Source organism: Rhinoderma darwinii, chromosome 4 (genome assembly GCF_050947455.1).
Source record: "Rhinoderma darwinii isolate aRhiDar2 chromosome 4, aRhiDar2.hap1, whole genome shotgun sequence".
Taxonomy (NCBI): domain Eukaryota; kingdom Metazoa; phylum Chordata; class Amphibia; order Anura; family Rhinodermatidae; genus Rhinoderma; species Rhinoderma darwinii.
In genome coordinates this window covers 322,318,762-322,341,041 of record NC_134690.1, presented here as the reverse complement: position 1 = coordinate 322,341,041, position 22,280 = coordinate 322,318,762, and the positions used below count along the sequence as shown (strand labels likewise).

The 22,280-nt window shown below is 42.4% G+C and overlaps 2 protein-coding genes across 2 annotated transcripts in view; one reads left to right on the top strand and one right to left on the bottom strand.

The window, feature by feature from the left end:
• Positions 1–2,642, top strand: part of RIOX1 (ribosomal oxygenase 1) — a 32,811-nt gene extending 30,169 nt beyond the window's left edge. Inside the window, exons 14-15 of the mRNA XM_075864423.1 lie at positions 174–260; positions 1,352–2,642. Of these exons, the coding sequence (XP_075720538.1) occupies positions 174–260; positions 1,352–1,441 (177 nt within the window). The 3' untranslated portion in view covers positions 1,442–2,642. The remainder of the gene's footprint in view (positions 1–173; positions 261–1,351) is intronic.
• Positions 2,643–4,778: 2,136 nt separating this feature from the next.
• On the bottom strand, positions 4,779–20,745 carry LOC142759956 (multiple coagulation factor deficiency protein 2 homolog). The gene is made up of 4 exons (XM_075862780.1): positions 19,772–20,745; positions 18,131–18,217; positions 14,733–14,857; positions 4,779–4,963 (listed from the first exon to the last, which is right to left on the bottom strand). The coding sequence occupies exons 1-4, from the start codon at positions 19,918–19,920 to the stop codon at positions 4,809–4,811; spliced, it is 516 nt and encodes a 171-aa protein (XP_075718895.1). The 5' UTR covers positions 19,921–20,745; the 3' UTR covers positions 4,779–4,808.
• Between the last annotated feature and the right edge of the window lie 1,535 nt (positions 20,746–22,280).

Here is a 22,280-nt window from a genome sequence, read left to right as displayed (position 1 = left end):
TGCTTGCTATTATTTACATGCTGGAGTGGTGCACACTCTCATTGCTGGTCATGTAATAACTTATTGTATCACTGCATTGCTCTGTATAGTCCTATTGGTTTGTAAAGGCTGTGAATGTTTAAGATGCTGACTCTCCTTTTGTATTGTCAATAATGTCACTCTTTGCATTACAGCATGTGGAGGCAATAGAATATCTTCTACATTGTTATCCCCAATACGTGACCGTAGAAAACCTTCCCGGTGAAGATCAGGATGACAAGGTAGACGTGGCTGTTTTTGTCTTATAGCTCATATCTGCTTCTTTGAGTAGCCTCAGTATATAGAAAAGATTACTTAGTTACTTTTTTGCTTTTTTAATTCAACGCACGTTTAAATGACTTTGGCCTTTTAAAGGTATTTTCCGGGACTGTAATAATGATGGTCTACCCTTAGGATAGGCCATCGATATCTGATCTGTGGTGGTCCGACTTCTGGCACCCCCACTGATCAGCTGCACGACGGGCCCATGTTGCTTCAACAAGCGCCACGTCTCCTTTCTTGTTTACTCAGGCACAGCACTGTACATATGTTTGACTGTGCCCGGTACTGCAGTACAAGGCACCATCTCCACTAAATGTATGGCGCTGAGCCTAGGTAAGGAACGAAGCAGGCACCCACTGATTAGATATTGATAGTCTATCCTAAATCAGGCCATACAGCCGGAATTTCAGACAGCTGTTTTCTGAACAATTTGTTTATGGTTGGTCTGTGAAGGTTATCATTCTGGTCGACCATGCCATAATTTAAAATGACACTTCGCCAATTGATATTGGCATTGACCTTGGCATGGTCTGGGCATCTATTGATGGGATACAGATCTGTTTGGCATGAACTATTTTCCAAGACTTCACTTGATAATGACTGAGAAAGCTGATCAGTCGTGTTGGATTTTTTCAGAGATATCCATCTTCGATCAGTGTCTGTCACGCTTGTTCGTGTCATGTAAAGGCTCCTCCAGTCAGCAGAAAATGGCCTAAATCTGGCTTTTTGGCCATTTGAAATTTCTAGTATATTAGAGGATCGGGTCTACAAGGTTAAAAGGGTTTTCTGGGACTATAATATTAATGGCCTATCCTTAAGCTGGCCATAAAGTGACAACCAGATAGGTGCTAGATATTTCACCAACATAGAAATTGAAAGTTGACGTTCGAGTTGGGTGAAAGCCCACCCAGGCTAGATGTTTGAATGCAACACTTTGCTGAATTCACACTGGACCCCAACAGGTGAGGGTGGGAGGGTTGACCGTGTGTTTTAAAATGAGAAGGAAATGTTAAGATATAGTAGTTTTATTCTATTGTTGTTTGTCTTCTAGCTTTCTTTGGCCAACATGTTGTTTGAGAAGGGTCTACTGACAACTAAAAAGCGTCTAACGCCATCGCCAAATTCAGCGAAAAATGAGTGATGAATATTTTGGATATTTCTGAAGCGAGAGGCTGTGAAGATGTGTCCTGCCTTCTTTTGAGGTTCTGTGACTAGGACTCTTATAACCTCAGGAATGTATGAGGAGGATCGCCCACAAAACAGCATCGCTTTTCTTTGATCCAGTAAACCTGATGTCCCAGTTCTCCACGTTGTTATTACAATTGTATAATGATAATTACTGTTTTCTTACTGATTCAGGATGTTCCTTAAAGGGGTTGTCCACTACCGGACAACTAATTGGTGGATAGGTAGATATCCGTACATGATATATGGGGGTTTGACCCCCAGAACCTGCACTGTTAAGCCGCTCCGGCTGGCTCCAGGCACCGGACATCCATGCCGGAAGCAGTTGGCTCCGATCTTGGAATAGCGGCCGAGCTGCAGTTCTGCATCACTACCGCTATTCAATGTACGGAGCTAACTGCTTCCGGCTCCGTCCATTGCATACTGTGCTGTAACATCCGGTGCCCGTAGGCCACCGGCGCAGCTCATCTGTGCAGGGTCCAGGTGTCGGACCTGCACCGATGATATATTGATGACCTATCCGGCGGCTAGGTCATCAGTTGTTGGGTAGTGGACAACCCCTTTAAATTTTAAATAAAGTAACAAACTACTGTCTCTAATGCTGGAATTTTATATTGGCTTAGAAATGGTTCAGAAATACTGAAATACTTTTAAGATTTGATGAGTATTATTAAGGCCAAGCCCATCCTGTTGAAGTGTCTATTTATTTTACGGTTTATAAGAGAAATATGACTATTTTTATTTCAAATACATGAGACTTATCAAAACTAGTGCAAAGTAAGAGCAAAAAAAAGTAGGATGTTGCCCATCGTAAGAATACGTGCTATGGAAAATTAAAGCAGCAACCTCACGTGTTGGTAATGAGTGAGCATTCATGTTTTATAGCGTCTTACAAAAATGTGGGCATATTATGGATAGCGATGGGCACTATGCCACTAGTTATTAGTACTCCTGGCAAGATTTATCATATCTCAAGTTTCTATGGCAACTTCAATGTTACCAACATTGACCTACATGCAAATTAAAACTGGCACACGTCCACTGAGTGATTAACACATAGTCTGTATGTCATTTGCATTAAAAAAATATGTAGGACCAATTGATCACTTGGTTTGCACCTTATCATGGTCATATTTTTAATAAAGTGTAAAATGTTATTGTTTTTCTGCCTCCTTAATATTTGAAGGAATTGTATTTCTCATTTGAAGGGGTTTCCCGGGTTTAGCAAATAATGCTTATTCATTGTATATTGAAAAGTTTTATACAATTTTTCAATATACTTTCTGTATCAATTCCTTAATGGTTTTCAAGATCTGTTTGCTATCATTCAAGAGGAACCTTCATTGTTCACTTCCAGGGATAAATCTCTGTCCCGGTCACATGATGGACAAACAGGTTCCCGGCTCATTATAAGACACCGCTCTGATAACTATGCTGTAACTGTAACCAGCCATTCACCCGAGTGTCCATCACTTATCCAGGGTAGACTTTTATCCACTGGGGGCGAACAACAAAGCATATTGGAAAATTGTATTACTTTTTTATACATTCTGAGTTTATTTAAGAGGATGTTCTTCTATTGACCTGTTATTTCCACAAAAAGCCAATGATACCTCCATAAGGTTCTACCTCAGAAAGTTTGTCACTTTTTTTTTTTTTGCTCTCTTATACAATTCCAGTTATTTTGGTTACATTGTGGTATGGTCTGTCGAGCCTTTTTTATTTATTTTTTTAACCTTGCCCCTGGACATACTTTTTTTGGAGGAAGGAGGCAGAAGATATCTTCAACCTGAAGCTGTAAGTAGTAGCCATGGGGGTTACAAGTATTGCTATAAACTCTACTTTACCATGAACAACTCTAGAAGTAAGGTGATTTTGAATGTGATTATTTTGCTCTACATCCCATCCCTTGTCTTTCCTTCCTTTTTTTGGTCTGCCAGTGATCTCCATTCAATTTTACACTTCCCCTTCCATCATCCACGGTTGGGATGGGCCCCCCATAGTAGATGCTATGCCTGCTACAATGGAAGTTATGCCCACGTTTTAAACCACAGTTCCATGGTGAATCTAAAATTGCACGGTCAACTCTCGAGTTGAGCCAATAGTTGTTTGATTGAAAACATTAAAATAAAACCAAAGTTGCCACAGCCTCCTTAGGAACCAAAACAAGCACCGCCAAATCAAAATATAAGGTATTGGAGAGCAAAACGGTTTCTACATTTCTCAAGCCGTGGCATTTACCATTTCTTAGTAAACCTGCAGGATCAACTTTAGGTTGGTTGATGGGGCTACTTACCAGCCCATTCTAACACCCTGTATGGGTTAAGGCCTCATGCACACGAACATATTTTTTTCCTCCCGTAAATACGGGTCCTTTGTCACACATAATCGACCCGTATTCCACCAGTATTTACTGATCCCCGCCTGTAAATATGGGTCTGGTGTCACCAGTATTCCACCTCTATTTACGGACACGTTTTCTCTGCACTAATCGGCACCCCCTTCTCTCTATCAGTGCTGGATAGAGAAGGGGCAGCCCTTTCAGGCATAGTTTCCGCAGCAATTGAAAGTAAAAGTAGTTCATACGTACCGTTGTCTTGGTGACGTGTCCCTCTTTTGACATCCAGTCCAACTTCCCTGGATGACGTGGCAGTCCATGTGACCGCTGCAGCGGTCACACGGGATGAAAGGTCATTCCGGGAGGCTGGACTGGACGAAGAAGCAGGGAGTTCTGGGTAAGTTAACTTTTAATACTAGTAACTCCAGCGGTAGTCACTGTCCCGGGTGCTGAAAGCGTTACTGCCGATCAGTTAACTTTCAGCACCTTGGACAGTGACTATACCCGGACGTTGCCTAGCAACGCTCCCGTAATTTCAGGTGCACACACGTAGCCATCCATAATTACGGGAGCCGCATAGACTTCTATGGGCCTGCCCGTGCCGTAATTACGGCCTGAAATAGGATATGGTCCATATTTTTCAATGGCACGGGCATCTTCCCGTAAGCATACGGGAAGGTACCTGTGGCCAATAGAAGTCTATGGGCCCGTAATAACGGGCGTTTTTACGTTCGTGTGCATGAGGCCTAAGTGATTGCCCATTTTCTGCTTTTGAGTCTCTTTAGCGTCAGATTAATTGTAATAGAGGCTGAAGCGCCTATTCCCCAGCTCCCTCTGGATGCCTTGGTTCATATGGATGAGCGGTTGTGCCAGCGGGATAGTCATTAAGGAAAGAACATCAATGTAATGAAAAGCAAAAAACAGCCGTGTAATACAACCACACGCCACAACCATGTAAATTTCCTTATTCATTTTATTCATCTTTTCAGCTGCTTTTCTTAGATCCTGTTTTGTCCTTTGCAGTTTTATCCAGAATTGTGGTTGGACTTGCAGTGCGTTTTTGAGAGTGCATGTATTCAACATATGATAAAAATCCATCCTTATCCAGATCGTCTTCTTCTAGAACCTCATCTGTCATTTCTGTATACATAAAAAAAAGTAGTAATATTAGAGCTTCAAATTATTTTAAGAGCATGTTCAAGCGCATTTTGTGCAATATTATGCTCAGATATTTGTAGCTGAAATGGCAAATATATTTACATTCTGTCCTCTTTAACCCTGTTTTGGCCTTGTGGACACAGCCGATTTTTGCAAATCTGACATGTTACTTTATGTGGTAACTCCAGAATGCTTTTACCTATCCAACGATTCTGAGATTGTTTTCTCGTGACATGTTGTACTTTATGATACTCAAAAAAATTGTCGTTAAATTCAATGTTTATTTGTAAAAAAACACCAAAATTTTGCGAAAATCTGCATTTTTCTAAATTGTAATGTATCTGCTTGTAGAACAGATATTAATACCACACAAAATAGTTACTAGTTAACATTTCCCATATGTCTACTTTGTTTGCATCGTTTTTTTGAACGTCCTTTTATTTTTCTAGCACGTTACAAGGCTTAGGACTTTAGCTAGACTTTCTCGCATTTTCAAGAAAATTTCAAAAGGCTATTTTTTCAGGGACCAGTTCAGTTCTGAAGTGGCTTTGAGGGCCTTATATATTAGAAAGTCCCCATAAATCCCCCCATTATAAAAACTGCACCCCTCAAGGTATTAAAAATAGCATTCAGAAAGTATTTTAACCCTTTAGGCATTTCACAGGAAATAAAGCAAAGTAGAGGTGAAATTTACAAATTTCAATTTTTTTTTTAATGAAATTCATTTGTAATACATTTTTTCTGTAACACAGAAGGTTTTCCGAGAGAAACGCAAATCAATACTTATTGCACAGATTCTGAAGTTTTTAGAAATATCCCACATGTGGCTCTAGTGCGGTAATGGACTGAAACACCGGCCTCCGAAGCAAAGGAGCACCTAGTGGATTTTGGGGCCTCCTATTTTATTAGAATATATTTTAGCCACCATGTCAGGTTTGAAGAGGTCTTGTGGTGCTAAAACCGTGGAAACCTCACAAAAGTGACCCCATTTTGTAAACTACACCCCTCAATGAATTTTTCAAGAGGTATAGTGAGCATTTTTAGCCCACAGGTTTTTTGCTAAACTTATTGGAAGTGGTCTGTGAAAATGAAAATCTACTTTTTTTCTGAAACATACAATGTTTTCGTTTTTACAAGGAATAAAGGAGAAAAAGCACCCCAACATTTGTAAAGCAATGTCTCCCGATTACGGCAATACCCCATATGTGATAATAAACTGCTGTTTGGACCCCCGGCAGGGCTCAGAAGGGAACGAGGGCCATTTGGATTTTGGAGCGCAGATTTTGCTGGAATGATTTTCGGTGCCATGTCGTGTTTGCAAAGCCCTGGAGGGACCATAACAGTGGAAACTCCCCAAAAGTGACCCCATTTTGGAAACTACACCCCTCAAGGAATTTTTCTAAGGGTATAGTTAGCATTTTGACCATACACGGTTTTTGCTCAGAATGGCAGGAGTGCTACTTGGCATGTCGATTTTGGTTGATTGTTTTTTGGGCGCCATGTTGCATTTGCAGAGCCCCTGAGGTACCCGTACAGTAGAAACCCCTGAGAAGTGACTCCATTTTGGAAACTATACCCCTCAGGGTAATCATCTAGGGGTGTACTGAGCATTTTGATCCCACAGGTGTTTCATAGATTGTATTAGAATGAGGCAGTATGAAAATGAAAAATGTTTTTTTCCCCCAAAAAGATGTAGTTTTGCACCCAATTTTTTTTTCCACAAGGGGTAATAGGAGAAAAACAACACATAATTTGTTACCCAGTTTCTCCCGAGTACGGCAATACCCCATGTGTCGCCCTAAACTGCTGTTTGGGCACATGGCAGAGCTCAAAATGGAAGGAGTGCCATGTAGCTTTTAGAGCACAGATTTTGCTGGACTGGTGTATGGGCGCCATGTCGCATTTGCAGAGCTCCCTTAGGTACCAGAGTAGAGTGTAAAACCCTGAGAAGTGACCACATTTTGTAAACTACACTGCTCAAGGCATTTATCATTTGCCTGGACATATGACAGAATTAGGAGTGAAAGGCGCTTTCGAGACCTATTTTGGTGATTTTCGCAGCATTAGCCCACAATGGCAGAGCTCTGGGGTCAAATAGTAAAACAAACCCCCAAGAAGTGACCCCCATTTTGGAAACTGCACTCCTGAAGGCATTTTATTAACGAGTGTAGTGAGCATTTTGACCACACAGGTTTTTTTATTCTATAATAAATGAATGCTCCGTGGATGGTGCAAAGTGAAAATTGCAAATTTCCACAGGTATATGCCATTTTAGTGCACAATATTTTGTGCCCAGTTCATGCCACTGAAGACAAATACCTCAAACTGTTATGCGGGTTCTCCCGGGTATGGCGATGCCATATATGTGGACATAAACTGCCCGTTGGGCACACTGCAGTGCTCAGAAGGGAGGGAGCGCCATTTGGCTTTTGGAGCGCAGATTTTGCTTAGTAGTAGTTTTGTTTGGGGTTTTGCTGTTATTTCAGTTTATGATGTGGGGGCATATGTAAGCTGTGCGGAGTACATCAGGGGCATAATAAGAGGGTATAATAATGGGGTAAATAAATAATAATTCATAGATATGTGGCCGGTGTCGCACTGATAAATGGTGCCAGATCTTATCCGCTTTTGGAACACTGCACATTTTGCATCGCCATATTCTGAGAGCCAGAACTTTTTTTTTTCTCCACCGGAGCTGCGTGAGGGCTTATTTGTTGCGGACAATCTGTAGATTTAATTTGTACCATTTTGGGGTACATGCGGTAAATAAATAATAATTCATAGATATGTGGCCGGTGTCGCACTGATAAATGGTGCCAGATCTTATCCGCTTTTGGCCATATTCTGAGAGCCATAACTTTTTTTTTTCTCCACCAGAGCTGGGTGAGGGCTTATATGTTGCGAGACAATCTGTAGTTTTCATTGGTACCATTTTGGGGTACATGCGACTTTTTTGATCACTTTGTATTTAATTTTTTTGGGCAAGCAAGGTGACCAAAAACCTGCAATTCTGATGTTTTTTATAATTTTTTTTTTTTACGGCGTCCGCCATGCGCTATGAATGACAATTTTACTTTATTCTGCGGGTCGGTACGATTACGGCGATGCCAGATGTATATAGTTTCTCTTATGCTTTGCAGCGTCTGCACAATAAAATCACTTTTGTTTGAAATTTATTTTTTGTGTTACCATATTCTGAGAGCTAACACTTTTTTTATTTTTCCGTCAAAAAAGCTGCGGGAGGGCTTGTTTTTTGCGGGACGGTTTTTAATGGTATAATTTTGGGGTACATGCAACTTTTAGATCCCTTTTTATTATTCTGTTTTGCGAGGGGTAGCGACTAACAAACAGCGATTCTGGAATAGTTTTTTATTAAAATTTTTTACGGTGTTCACCGTACGGGTAAAATAGCGTGATATTTTTATCGTTTGGGTAGTTACGGACGCGGGGATACCACATGTGTACTTTTTATGTTTTTCCTATAATAAAAGGCTTATTATAGGAAAAAAGGCTGTTATAGTGTTTTTTGAAATGTATTTTTTTCATGAAACATTTTTTTTTTACTTTTTTACAACATTTTTATTAACTTGTTTTACTTTTTTTTTTTGTGTCCCACTAGGGAACTTGAAGACATGAAGCCCTGATCGCTATTCTAATACACCTCACTACCGACATAGTGAATAGCTGACAGCTCTAATACATTGCACTGACAGCAAGCCTATTAGGCTTCGCCTCCCGGCGGGGCCTAATAGGCTTCCGTACTAGGAAGCGATTGTTAGGCTACGGTTGCCATAGCAACCATCGGAACACCCGCGGGTGCCGATGGTTGTCATTAGCAACCATAGCGTGGGATCTAATCACTTAGATGCAGTGATAGCTGCATCTAAGGGGTTAATCGGCCGGATCGGAGCCTAGTTCCGGTCCTGGCCGTTAGAGCACGATGTCAGCTGTGACAAACAGCTGACACCCGCGCCCGTGGCAACCATCTTGGTTGCCGACAGGCTACAAGACACTTCGATGCATCGATCAACGCATCGAAGGAGTTAATCGGCCGGATCAGAGCCTAGCTCTGGTCCTGGCCGTTGCAGAGGGGTGCTGGACAGCTGATAACCGGCGGTGAGAACACTGGCTCAAGCTGAGCCAGCGCCATCACATACACCACGTCATGGAGCTGTGATTGGTCAGTCTGCTTTGAGTGACGAATCACAGCGATCGCCGGCAGGAGACCGGCACAGTAAGACGGCAGGGGACCATTCACAGCGGTCAACTGTCATAAACAGTTGACGGCACAGTTCTGTCACCTTGTCCTTTTGACAGGGTGACAGTTTTTAGCCAGGACGCACCGGTACGTCCCTGTGCCTTAAAGCACTTCAATGCAGGACGTACCGGTGCGTCCTGGTGCGTTAAGGGGTTAATGGCCAAACATGTTTGTAGTAATAGGTCATGATTTTAATACAAGTAGTGGAGTTTAGATTTCTGCCGATGATTCGCCACTTGCTGTTGTATTTTTTTCTACTATAAGGGCTGATTCAGACGAACGTGACGTTTTTGCGCACGCAAAAACCGCGGCGTTTTGCGTGCGCAAAAGGCACTTGACAGCTCCGTGTACCCTGTTCATATGGATGCGCGGCTGCGTGCTTTTCGCGCAGCCGCCATCTTTATGACACTCTGTTTGGATGTTTGTAAACAGAAAAGCACTTGGTGCTTTTCTGTTTACATTCATTCTTTTACTGTTATTGCGCGAATAACGCTTGTCCCACGGAAGTGCTTCCGTGGGGCATGCGTGATTTTCACGCACCCATTGACTTCAATGGGTGCGTGATGCGTGAAAAACGCAGACACACAGAACATGTCGCGAGTTTTACGCAGCGCACTAACGCTGCGCAAAACTCACGGACTGTCTGCACTGCCCCATATACTTGCATAGGTCTGCGCGAGCCGCGTGAAAACCACGCGGCCGGCACGGACGTAAAGCACGTTCGTCTGAATCCGCCCTAAGAGTGAGAATATGAGCAGTTACACATCTGATCAGACCATTCGTCGCTTATTAATTTCTTCCGTTCTGTCGATTTCGGTGAGGATATGCATCACGACCTACTGTAGGTAATAGTGGCACAAATGAAAGCTATTAGAAATTGTATTCTTAGAAGGCGAGGTGCTCTGCGTGGGTCAGATTTTTTTTGTCCACAAAACATTTTATAAATTTTTTTGCACAACGTTGTGTAAAAATCATTTTTACAACGTGTAAGGTGTTTCATTTTATAAAATATGAGCAAGGGGTTATAATATATATATATTTTAAGACTGTAATTTCAGGTTTGATTTGTTTAAGGCCTTATTCACACGAACGTGTCCATTTTGCGCGCGTAAAAAACGCAGCGTTTTTGTTGTGTTGCAGTTCCGTGTGACATCTGTGTACGGTGCGTGTCTGCGGTTTTTACGCGCGTATGACATCCGTATGTCACATGTTTTTTACGTCAGCAAAATAAGCTGAAGGAGGTGTTTTTCTTATAATTTCTTTCGCAACTGTTGCATGAATCACGCACAGCACACGGATGTGCGTCCGTGATTTTCACGCACCCGTCTACTTCAATGGGTGCTTAATGTGCAAAAAACGCCCCTGTATAGGACATGCAGTGAGTTTCACGTGAAAAACACTGTCTGAATGGCCACATTGAATTGCATAGGTCCGTGTGACGTCCGTTGTTTTAACGCGCATAAGACGGACGTGAAATACGTTCGTGTGAATAAGGCCTTAGTCTGAAGTGTTGTGGCGGAAAAAGGGCAGTCACACCAGCCAGTAGTTATAGCAGCCCCCACCACCCTCTTCTTCCTGCTGTGGTCACTGCAGGGTCCTGCCAGCTTCCGATGTGCCCTCCTGCTGGCAGGAAGCAACACGTGCGCAGTTTATTCCTCCAGTATCAATCTCTAACAGAGATTGACGCAGAAGGAGCACACAGCAGATGGCGTGCGTGCGTGCGTCCTCCGCTGCCAGGAAGGGTCTGTGGAAGAAACCGTCCACCTATGTATGGCAGAGAGCAAGACATGTTCACCTGGGATGATTATCTTGTCACCAGGATGAATAGTTTTTTTTTTTTTGCAGTAATGTTAGAATGTGACAAGTGACATGAATCCTAAAGGAAAGCTGTTGCAATCGACATTGTGCTGAAACCAGATTTAAGAGCCTAGAGACTCGTATTGTGGAGATTAAATTACCTTGGATACTAATAAAAAAATAAATTCTATTCCTCATTATATGCCTTACAGAACCCTATGCGGGAATGTTGTTGGTATAATAAAAGCATGATACTGTAAATACGAATGCTGCTTGAAATACATGAAAGGTAAGGATTTCAGGTAATAGATTTTTTTTCTTTTATAACCTAAAATGACATGAAGTTTGAACACCAGAGCTGACGTTCTACAGAGCCGTAAGCTGGAGAGATGTGCAGTGACAAGTGAGCCTCTGTAGCTAGATACAACGCTGCTTTGATCTTCTATCAGAGCTTCAACCTAGTTTTAAGATCACTTTGAACCTCCTGTGCAACTTTTAGCTTTGCATTTTAAAAAGGAAAATTTAACTATTTACTCAACCTCTGCAAAAAAAAACAACCAAACCGGATTCAAGCCTGCACAGATCTGTGAAAAACACCACCACTAGATCTTATCGTTTGTATTCACATGGCTGTCCGTTGTCAGATATGATCACTCTTTAGAGCTCCTCATGCGGATTGACCCCATTAGGCTGTAGACTATTGCAGCCTAATTATGATTACTGCATACATTGCCCACTGTGCCAGAAAATTGCTACCAGCTTCTAACATTTTAACAGAATTTTTCTTTATTGGCCAAAAGGATAGTTTCCTGGTAAGATCAGGCGTCAGACTGGGATATTAGGACTAGTGAAATATTACTGATCACTTGTAAACCTAAACTTATATTATACTTAATATAGAGAACATGCGTCATAATAAAAAAAAAAAATGCACAAACCAAATTTTGTTTTACAGAACTGGGCAGTTATAATAATACATCATGAGGATTTTTCAGGCTCTGACCTATTTAGTAGAGTGATAATATCGGGTGTTTGCAGCCCCATCATTCACGGTAAGAAGAAGCATTGGTGACTTGCAGTGGTATACACCACACACCTGCTACAGGGAAGAGAAACTTATCACAAGGGAATATTGACATCATAAAAGTGGGCTAACAAAGACCAGCTCTGGCTCTGTAGGACCTGGCCGTCCATGTATTACAGAGCAGCAAGTCAATTGAATTGCTGCTCGGTTATACATGGACGGCCAGGTCCTACAGAGCGAGAGCTGCTCTTTGTTAGCCCGCTTTTATAATGTCCGTATTCCATGTAATAATACACTACCATTGCTGCTACATGGGAAATTTCCCCCGGCTATATCAGTTTATCGCTAGAGGTTTCTGAAGCTAGACCCACAGTGAATGGTAGTCTCATGTACCCCAAAATGGTAGCAATGAAGTCCGGCAAAAAACAAGCCCCCATATGGGGACATTGACGGGAAAATAAAAAAAAGTCTTGGCTCTTGGAAAGCGGCGATACAAAATCAAATCATTTTTTTTCAAAAGAGTTTTCATTCTGCAAAAGTAGTAAAACATATAAAAACTATACATATTTGGTATCGCTGTAATCGTACTGACCCAGAGAATAAAGGTAACATGATATTTACACTGCACGGTAAACGGCATAAATGTAAAATGCATGGCACAATGGCTAATTTGCTGCGGGTTTTATATACCCCCCCCCCCCCAAAAGAAAAAGTTAATAAAAGATAAAATGATACAGTGCCATTGAAAAATACAACTCAACCCACAAAGAACAAGTCTTCATACAGCCCTGTCCACGTGAAAATAAAAAAAAGTTATAGCTCTTTGATGGGACGATGGAAAAACTAAAAAAATTGCTTGGTCATTAGGACCCAGAATACATGCAGGGGGAAGGGGTTAATGACCATCATTTACATTTAAGGTATTTAACATTTAACAGTATGTATTTCAAGAAAATGCACAAGCGAATACTGTTCAACAATGTTTAGTGGCTTGTATATGAGCATTACTACAGCAGGAGGGGGATGCAGCTGCAGCTTCTCTCCCTCTGTGTGACATCTGATTGGCTCAGAGGGAAAACTACACCAAAGTAAACACACTCAGAAGAGCCTGTTCCCCCAAAAAGCATGCAAGGATAAAGTAATACATTGAGGTTCATACGTAGCCTAAATATTGCGGAATTTCCGTTCCAAAGTTCTGCAGCGTTTTCACAAGAGAAACTAACATGCTGCAGATTTAGAACACGGGTTAGTTTCCGCACGTCTTATCTCCAGCATGTGCAGGGTCAGCCTTAGGATAGATGGCGCCCTGTGCGAAATTATCTTTCGCGCCCCTCCCCATCATAAAAAAATGCCCCATAAAAAGAGTATAATGCCCTAAATAGTGCCCCCACACAGTATAATGCCCCCATACAGCCTTTTCGGACTCGAGGCACCACTGGAAAAATAAAATTTCCTCAGGGCACCCCTACCAAAAATTGTTTAGAGAAGGACAGAAAATGGCTAAAAACAAGCACTACACTCGTAGGGTATGTTCACACAGCGTTTTTTTTTGGTAAGGCAGATTTTGAATTGACAGTGGTTGACCATTTTTTTTGCATTTTTTTTTAAGCAGTGGAAGCTAATGCAAGAGACGCAGGCAAAAAAGCTCCTATGAATTTCAATTGGAGGTAAGAGGTGGAAAACACTTGAAGAGTATCAGCCAGCCTCTCACAGATTCCCCCTGTAGATAGTGCCACACAGCCCCCTGGTAGGTAGTGCCACGCAGCCCCCTGGTAGCTAGTGCCAGGATTCGGCTCCTGGAGTGCTCTGGTAGATATCTCTGTCCATATATGGACAGTGACATCAGGGGCAACTCTTGAAGCGGAATCCCCATCCACCGCGTTGCCTACGCTGTGACTGGGGATTCCACTCCAGGAGAAGCCCCTGTCGTCTGTGTCCAGAGTGGACGGGGATTCCGCTTCAAAAGATGCCCCTGATGTCAATGTCCATATATGGACATAGACATCAAGCACTCCGTCCAGGAGCAGAATCCCCGGCCACATGGGTATTCCGCTCCTTCAGGAAGCTACAGTGGCGCTAGTAGATAGCAGAGCAGGGAGATACCTCCCTGCTCTGCTATAGTGGCGTCGCTACCGCTATAGCAGCCGTAGTGGCTGCTAGCAGTGCCGCCAGCCAAGGGGGGCCGTCCCAATGGGCAGCACGGGCGCCCTCATGCCCGATGTCGCCGCTAGCAGCCGCTATGGCTGCTACAGCGGTAGTGACTCCACTGAGTGAAGCAGTGCCCAGGCAGAAAGGCGGCTGATGAGTGCCTGGGCGCTTCTGAAACAAGCAGGGAAAGGGAGCCAGCGCAGGGGCCCCTTCCACCTGCTGGAGTGATGCGCCCTGTGCAATGGAACAGGTCGCACACCCCTAAGGCCGGCCCTGAGCATGTGGATTAGATTTTTTGCTGCTACTGTGATACGCTGCAGAATTTATGGAGTATTTATGCTACGTGTGAACTTACTTAGCCTTACAGAAGCCAAGGTTAGGCACATCAACAGGGAAGGATTGTCTTTATGTAGCACAAAATACACTTTAAAAACATTATACATACATAATGCATTTATATGTTTCAGTTAGTCAGCGAGTACACAAAAATACAAGTTTTCCACCAATTCAAACTCACCACCTACCTATATAATACTTAATCTTCTCCTCCCTAGAGAAAACATTTCCAATATGATCATCAAGAGACTCTTGTAATGCTGCCATTATTTCCAGCCCATCTAGGAGCTTATTATGATCAAAGTCATGCATTCTGCAATGTATAAAAGTGTATAGTGTTAGCAACATTTGCATTTCTATCCCAGACAAGACTTACGTTCCCGGAGGCAGTAAGAATAACAATATTTAAAGCAATCAACCCCATCCGCTAGGGACGGTTCTTAACTAGCAGATCAATGGTATGATATGTTATTTTACAGTATAGACTATCGTACAAGTAATGGCCCAATCAATCAAATCACTTGGTATTATTGGGGTGTGGAGATCATCTTTGTCATGTAAGCCTTTATTACATCGTTACAATGGTCTGTATATTGTAAAGCCCTTGTGTTTTCGTTGTGGGTTGCAGTATGGGCAGGTAGTGGCTGTAATCTCTGGCACATTATCATCATTTATTTACACAGACATGTCTCAAGACTTAAAGGGGTTGTCCGAGATTTAATGACTTTGGAGAATGTAAGTATATTACAAATGTATTTACATTTATAAATTACAAGCATTAACACAAAGTGGCCCCGTTTTCAGATCTTGCCATGGGGAACTTGATGGGTGAGGTCACTCTTTGCACTGGCTCTGGCCGCTTTGTTCATCTTGAATTATTTTCCGGGTATACAACACGTCACTTGTGACGTGCCGTGTATGGGCTTGTTCTGTTGTAACGCGCATGCGCGGCCCGTGCTGTTATCTTAACAGCAGGGACCGCGAGAACAGCAGTGACAGCGCATGCGCGTTACGGGCTCTGAAGCAGAAGAGCTCATACACGGCACGTCGCAAGTGACATGTCGTATACCCGGAAAAGAATTCAAGATAAACAAAGCGGCCAGAGCCAGTGCAGAGAGTGACGTCACCCGTCAAGTACCCCACGACAAGATCTGGAAGCGGGGCCACTTTGGAAAATGTAAGTATATTACAAATGTATTTACCGTATTTTTCGGACTGTAAGACGTACCTGACCATAAGATGCACCCAGGTTTTAGACAACAGAAAATAGGGAAAAAAATTATCTATTCTGTTTCACCACATTCTGAGAGCCAACATTTTTTTTATATTTTTTTCATCGATTGAGTGGTGTGAGGGCTTATTTTTTGACAAGCTGTAGGTTTTATTGGCACCATTTTTTGGTACACACTATTTTTTTGATCACTTTTTTTTTAATTTTATTTTTTAAGTGCTAAGGTGACCAAAAAACTATTTTGATGTTTTAAATTTTTAATCTCACCATAGGAGTTAAATAATGGTATATTGTAATAGATGGGACTTTTACGGACGCAGCGACACCAAATTATTTTAATGTGCTTGGGGAAAAATGGGAAAAGGTTTTTGTTTTTTAACATATTATTTTTTGACACTCCTGAAAATGTATCTAACTTTTTTTTTTACACATTTTATTAGTTCCCCTATGGGACTTGAACCAGCAGCCACTTGGTTACATGTGGAGTTACTGAAACAGCGTAACTTGCAGAGCTACGCTGTTTCCCTAACTCCCATGGTAGTGAATGGCAGTTACAGAAGCAGTGTAGCATGCGAGCTACGCCATTTCCGTAACTACTGTTCTATGGGAGTTAGGGAAACAGCGTAGCTCAGCGAGTTTCACTGTTTCAGTGACTCCACATGTAATCAAGTGACCGGGAGAGCACACAAAGCTAGAATGGGGTTTAGGGGGCCACGTTCTAGAGATAGATATGGGTCCCAGAGGTGGGACCTGCATCTGACATATCCTGTGGATATGTCATAAGTGTCATTAATAGAAAAAACCCCTATAAATGTCGGTCGCTATTGACAGCGGCATTTAACTAGTTAAAGGGGTTTGCCATAAAACACATGTATCCCGTATCCACAGGATAGGGGCTACATGTGAGATCGCTGGGGGTCCGACCGCCGGGACCCCAGCAATAAGGAGAACAGGGGACTGAAAGTCACCCAAAGCGCTACATGAGAAGCCTGGACTTCCGGGTTCTGTGTCCGGCTTATCTGTTCCGCAGGTCCATAGAGATCAATGGAGAGTCGTCCGCGCATGCGCAGAAGAATCCCATTCATCTCTATGAAGCTGCCGGACACAGAACGCAGAAGTCACAGCTTCTCATGCAGCGCGCTTGGTAACTTTCGGTCCCCGTTCTCCTTATCGATCACACATGTATCCCCTATCCTGTGGATAGGGGATACAGGTGTTTTATGGCACAAGCCCTTTAAACTGCCAGGAACAGCGAAATTGCTGTTCCGGGCCGTTATAGCAGCGTGTCAGAAGCTGACACCTGCAGTGTATGGAGTGGGCTCAGCGTGTGAGCCCGCTCCATACAACATTTTACATGCCAAAGAATTGACCTGACGTTTCTTTTTTATAGACAACGCGTAAGGCTAGGCTGAGAAGCAGTGTTTTAGCAGTTACAGTAAGGACAATGTAGGTCTGCTTCAACCTGCCACCGATTGGCTGCTGCAGTCATATGGTGTAACCACTTCCGGCAATCAGAGAAGAGGTGAGTCGTTGGCAACACGGCTTGCCTTTTATATATTAGTATGAGGATGTGCCTGTGTCTCCTAAATACCATAGTGTGGTGTTGAGGTCAGATAAAATGTTTACGTGAATCAGAAATAAAGGGCAGGCAGGGACCTGCCAGCCCAGATCATACCACCAAGATTACATGAAATAATGTACAACTTCTCATCAGCTCTATGTTTAGCGTGTACATCGGGAAATCTCGAAAAGTACGTGCTAAATCTGTCCATAGGACTCAGTTAGCCAAACGGAGACCAATAGAGTGTATTTAGCCTCTGTCGGGCTGGTATATGTGTCGGTATATCCTTTTTTTTTGGTGGATGGAATAACATAGTAGACTACGATATTCCATCCCGGGGGACCCGGCAAAAAAATGGTATACCACGCGGTATACAATTTTTTTCCCTAACATTAAGAGCCTATGTGTGACGGATGCCACAGTATTACAGAAGGAAAGAATTCCACAGCACTGAAACACAGGTGGGTGCACGGCTCAACAGGACCTGGTCCACGGTCCTCAACACTAGGCAAACAAATAGACAGAGAGGCAGCACTTCCGAAAACGGCAGCTTTACTCACCCATGCGAGATTTCAGTCCAACAGGACCTTTCTCATGCACGCTTGGGTGATTAAACGTCATACGGGTGATTAAAGCTGTCGTTTTTGGAAGTGCTGCCTCTTTGTCTATTTGGATGCCACAGTATGGCATCTGTCAGAGGTATACGTTAAACTCCCTGGGAAGAGAATCAGGTAGTGCTTGGAGAATTCAGACTGTCCCACTGTTCATTATTTGTTTTTTTTTATCAGACTTACGTGAAGTAATAGAACTCCAGCTCATCTTCTGAAGATTTCTCAAGGTCAATTTCTCCCAGTTCATGCTTCAGTTCCTCTTCAAGATGACTAAACAGTAACATAGAAACAAATTATGATGATGGAGAGAAAGCAGTGACAAATTGTTCATAAAAATACATACACAGAATAAATATATAGCACTTACCAAATGCTAGTCTGGAGAAATAGAGAAATATAAAAGGGCCTATAAACTCCATTTATTATATTCTCCATCTAATGCAAGGGCCAAACCTAATGCCACCACAGTTTTACTGTAGCGGTATAACAAATAACAGGATCTATACCTGGGCTAAGCGTACACGGTGGCCAAATCGAAAAATGTTTGGCCAGTTTTATTGCACCTCATGCTTGTGCACACAATCATCTTAAATGCGGTCAGAATTGGACATCTTTGCTTCAAAACTGAAGGTTATCGGTTACAATACCTCTTTTTTTCCTTCAAAGTTTTGGTCTAAATGTTTTGCCAGTTTTCACAAAATCCATGAAATTGCCATATTCAAGACAGTTGGGTCTGGTCTTTGTACATGTTAGGGTATGTTCACACGGCTTATTTTTGGCTGTTTTTCGGGCCGTAAACGCCCGAAAAACTGCGAAGCATCGGAAACAGAACGCCTCCAAACATCTGCCCCTTTATTCGCAGTGGGAATAACGGCGTTGTTCCCACAGGCCGTTTTTTTACGCAGCCGTTCTTGAGACGGTTTGGAGCAGTTTTTCAGACTCTATAGAAAAACCGCTCCAAACAAGGCTGTAAAAAACCTCCGGGTATGTTCACACGCAAACTCAAAAAGGTCTGAAAATACGGAGCTGTTTTCAAGGGAAAACAGCTCCTGATTTTCAGACCTTTTTTAAGCCACTCGCGATTTTCTTGGCGTTTTTTACGGCTGTTTTTGGAGCTGTTTTCTATAGAGTCAATGAAAAACGGCTCCAAAAAGTCCCATGAAGTGACCTGCAGTTCTTTTTCATGGCCGTTTCTTTACGAGGCCGTTTTACAAAAAAACGGCCCGTCGGAACAGAACGCCGTTTTTCCCATTGCAATCAATGGCCAGATGTTTGGAGGCGTTCTGCTTCCAATTTTTCGGCCGTTTTTCGGGTGTTTACTGCCGGAAAAACGGCCAAAAATAAGCCGTGTGAACAAACCCTAAGGGTATGTGCACACAAACTCAAAAACATTGGACAATACGGACCTGTTTTCAGAGAAAACAGCCTCTGATTTTCAGGCATTTTTGAAGCTGAAAATGAAGCTTCGTTTAATTTGGAGCTTCTTTTGAGGCGTTTTTCATAGTGTTCAATGGAAAATCAGCTCCAAAAACCGCTTCAAGAAGTGACATTCTACTACTTTTTACGGAGCGTCTTTTTACGCTCCGTTTTTTAAAACACGGGCGTAATAATACGCCCCGTATGAACTAAATGCTGTTTGCCCATTGAAATCAATTGGAAAGAGGTTTGTAGGCGTACAGCTTACGTTTTTTCACGCGTTTTTGGAGGCGTAAACACCCCGAAGTACACCTGAAACAGCTGCATGTGAAGAAACCCTAACTCTGCAGGCAGGATACATCTCTATAGGAGGTGACAGAGATAGACAAAGAGATTTGGTCGACTTACTGATGGTCGGTAATGATCGTCTTGTTGTGAAAAGCATCTTTAGGAAAACTTCCCTTTACCGAGGTTTCTGGTTTCCCATTTGCATGACTCCAAGGCACAAGAATGAAGAGCCCAAGATACAGTATGCTCTTCGCTGCTCCCTCCATCATGAGTGAGTCTAAGTGCTGAGGTGTCCTTATCAACACCTGACTGGTTTCCCACAGTACCGCACATTGTGGGGCAGGGAAAATTCACATGAGGAGAGATTGCAAGAAAACGGTCAGTGGATATTTATTAAACTTCGTGTGTGAAGTAAATCCTAAACTTTGGCCATCATTGTAATGAAATTATAGATTATCGTGTTGTATCTTCTAAAGATCTGCATTTTTCCTTTCTTGGTAGGATTTCACTATAGTAGAAAAGAGCGACTGGACAACGTGCCACGCTAGAAAAAGACTGTATATGTATGTATACGTATACGTATGTAGACTGTATATGTATGTATGAGTGTGGTAATCCAGCATCAGTTTAAAATATTCAGAATTTTAGATGGTCAGAGAACACCACATCACAGGATAGGGCATAAGTGTTTGATCGCTGGGACCCACACCGATCAAGAGAATGGGGGTTTAGATCCCCTGTATGAACTGCCGATCCATTCATTCTTTATAGGACTGCTGGAGATAGGGATACGATAGGATTTTTTTATTCAGGTTTTGTTTATGTATTGCAAAGGCAGGAAAATTGTTACGGCAGCGTAAGTGTTAACCCCTTAAGGACAGCCTGTTTTCACCAAAACTGCACCCCTCAAAGTATTCGGAACAGAATTTAGATAGTTTCTTAACCCTTTTGGTGTTTCACAGGAATTAAAGCAATGTGGAGGTGAAATGTACACATTTTTTATTTTTTTCTGTAACAGACTGTTTTACCAGAGAAACGCAACTCCATATTTATTTCCCAGATTCTGCAGTTTTTAGAAACCTCCCACCTGTGGCCCTAGTGTGCTTATGGACTGAAACACCAGCCTCAGAAGCACCTAGGGGATTTTGGGGCCTCCATTTTATTAGAACAATGTCAGGTTTGAAGAGGTCTTGTGGTGCCAAAACAGTGGAAACTTCCCTCCCCCCAAAAAATAAAGACACCATTTAGCAATTTTCACTCCTCAAAGAATTTATCAAGGGGTACAGTGAGCATTTTAACCCAGCATGTTTTTTGCTGAATTTAGTGGATGTAAAAATTTACATCTAAATTTTTTCAAATAAAATGTAGAAATCTTCAATATTTACAAGGCATAAAGGACAAAAAAATATCCCAACATTTGAAAATAAATTTCTCATGATTACGGCAATACCTCATATGTGGTAATAAACTGATGTTTGGACATACAGCAGGGCTCAGAAGAGAAGGAGCACCATTTGGCTTTTGGAGCTCAAGCATTGCTAGAATCGTTTTCAGGTGCCATGTCACATTTGCAAAGCCGCTGAGGGACCAAATCAGTGGAAACCACCCAAAAGTGATCCCATTTGGGAAACTAAACCCCTAAAGGAATTTAATAGAGGGATATAGTGAGCATTTTGACCCCAGTTTTTTTGCTGAATTTAGTGGAATTATGCTGTGTAATTGAAAATTACTTTTCTTCTGACAAAATGTGGAAATTTTAAATTTTTACAAGGCATAAAGGAGAAAAAAGCACTAACATTTGAAAAGCAATTTCTCCCGATTACGGCAATACCCCATATGGGCTGATAAATTTCTGTTTGGGCAGACGGCAGGGCTCAGCAAGGCAGAAGCGCCATTAGGCATGCAGATTTTGCTGGCTTGGTTTTTGGGGTGCCATGTTGCATTTGCAAAACCCTAAAAAGGTACCAGAGAACAGTGGTAGCCCCAAGAAGTGACCCCATTTTAGAAACTACACCCCTCAAGGCATTTATCATTTGCCTGGACAAATGACAGGGCTGAGAAGAGAAAAGCAACATTCGCATTTGAGGTCTATTTGTGATTTTCACACCATTGGCCCACAATTGCAGGGCTCAGGTCAAATACTAAAACAAACCCCCAAGTAGTGACCCCTATTTTGGAAACTACAGTGTAGTGAGCATTTTGACCCCACAGGTGTTTTTTCATGAGAAATTAATGCGCAGCGGATGGTGTAAAGTCAAAATTGCAATTTTCCACTAATATGCCATTTTAGTGCACAATATGTTGTACCCAGTTTGTGCCACCAAAGACAAATACCTCCTAAAATTTTAAGTGGGTTCTCCTGGGTATGGCGATGCCATATATGTGGACGTAAACAGCTGTTTGTGCACGCTGTAGGGTTCAGAATGGAGGGAGCGCCATCTGGCTTTTGGAGCGCAGATTTAGCTTGGTAGTAATTCTGTTTGGGGTATTGCTGATATTTCAGTTTATAATGTGGGGGCATATGTAAACTGAGGGGTACATTAGGATGTAATAAGGGGATTTAATAATGGGGTAAATAAATAAATCAGCAGATATGTGGCCAGCGTCGCACTAATAAACGGTGCCCGAT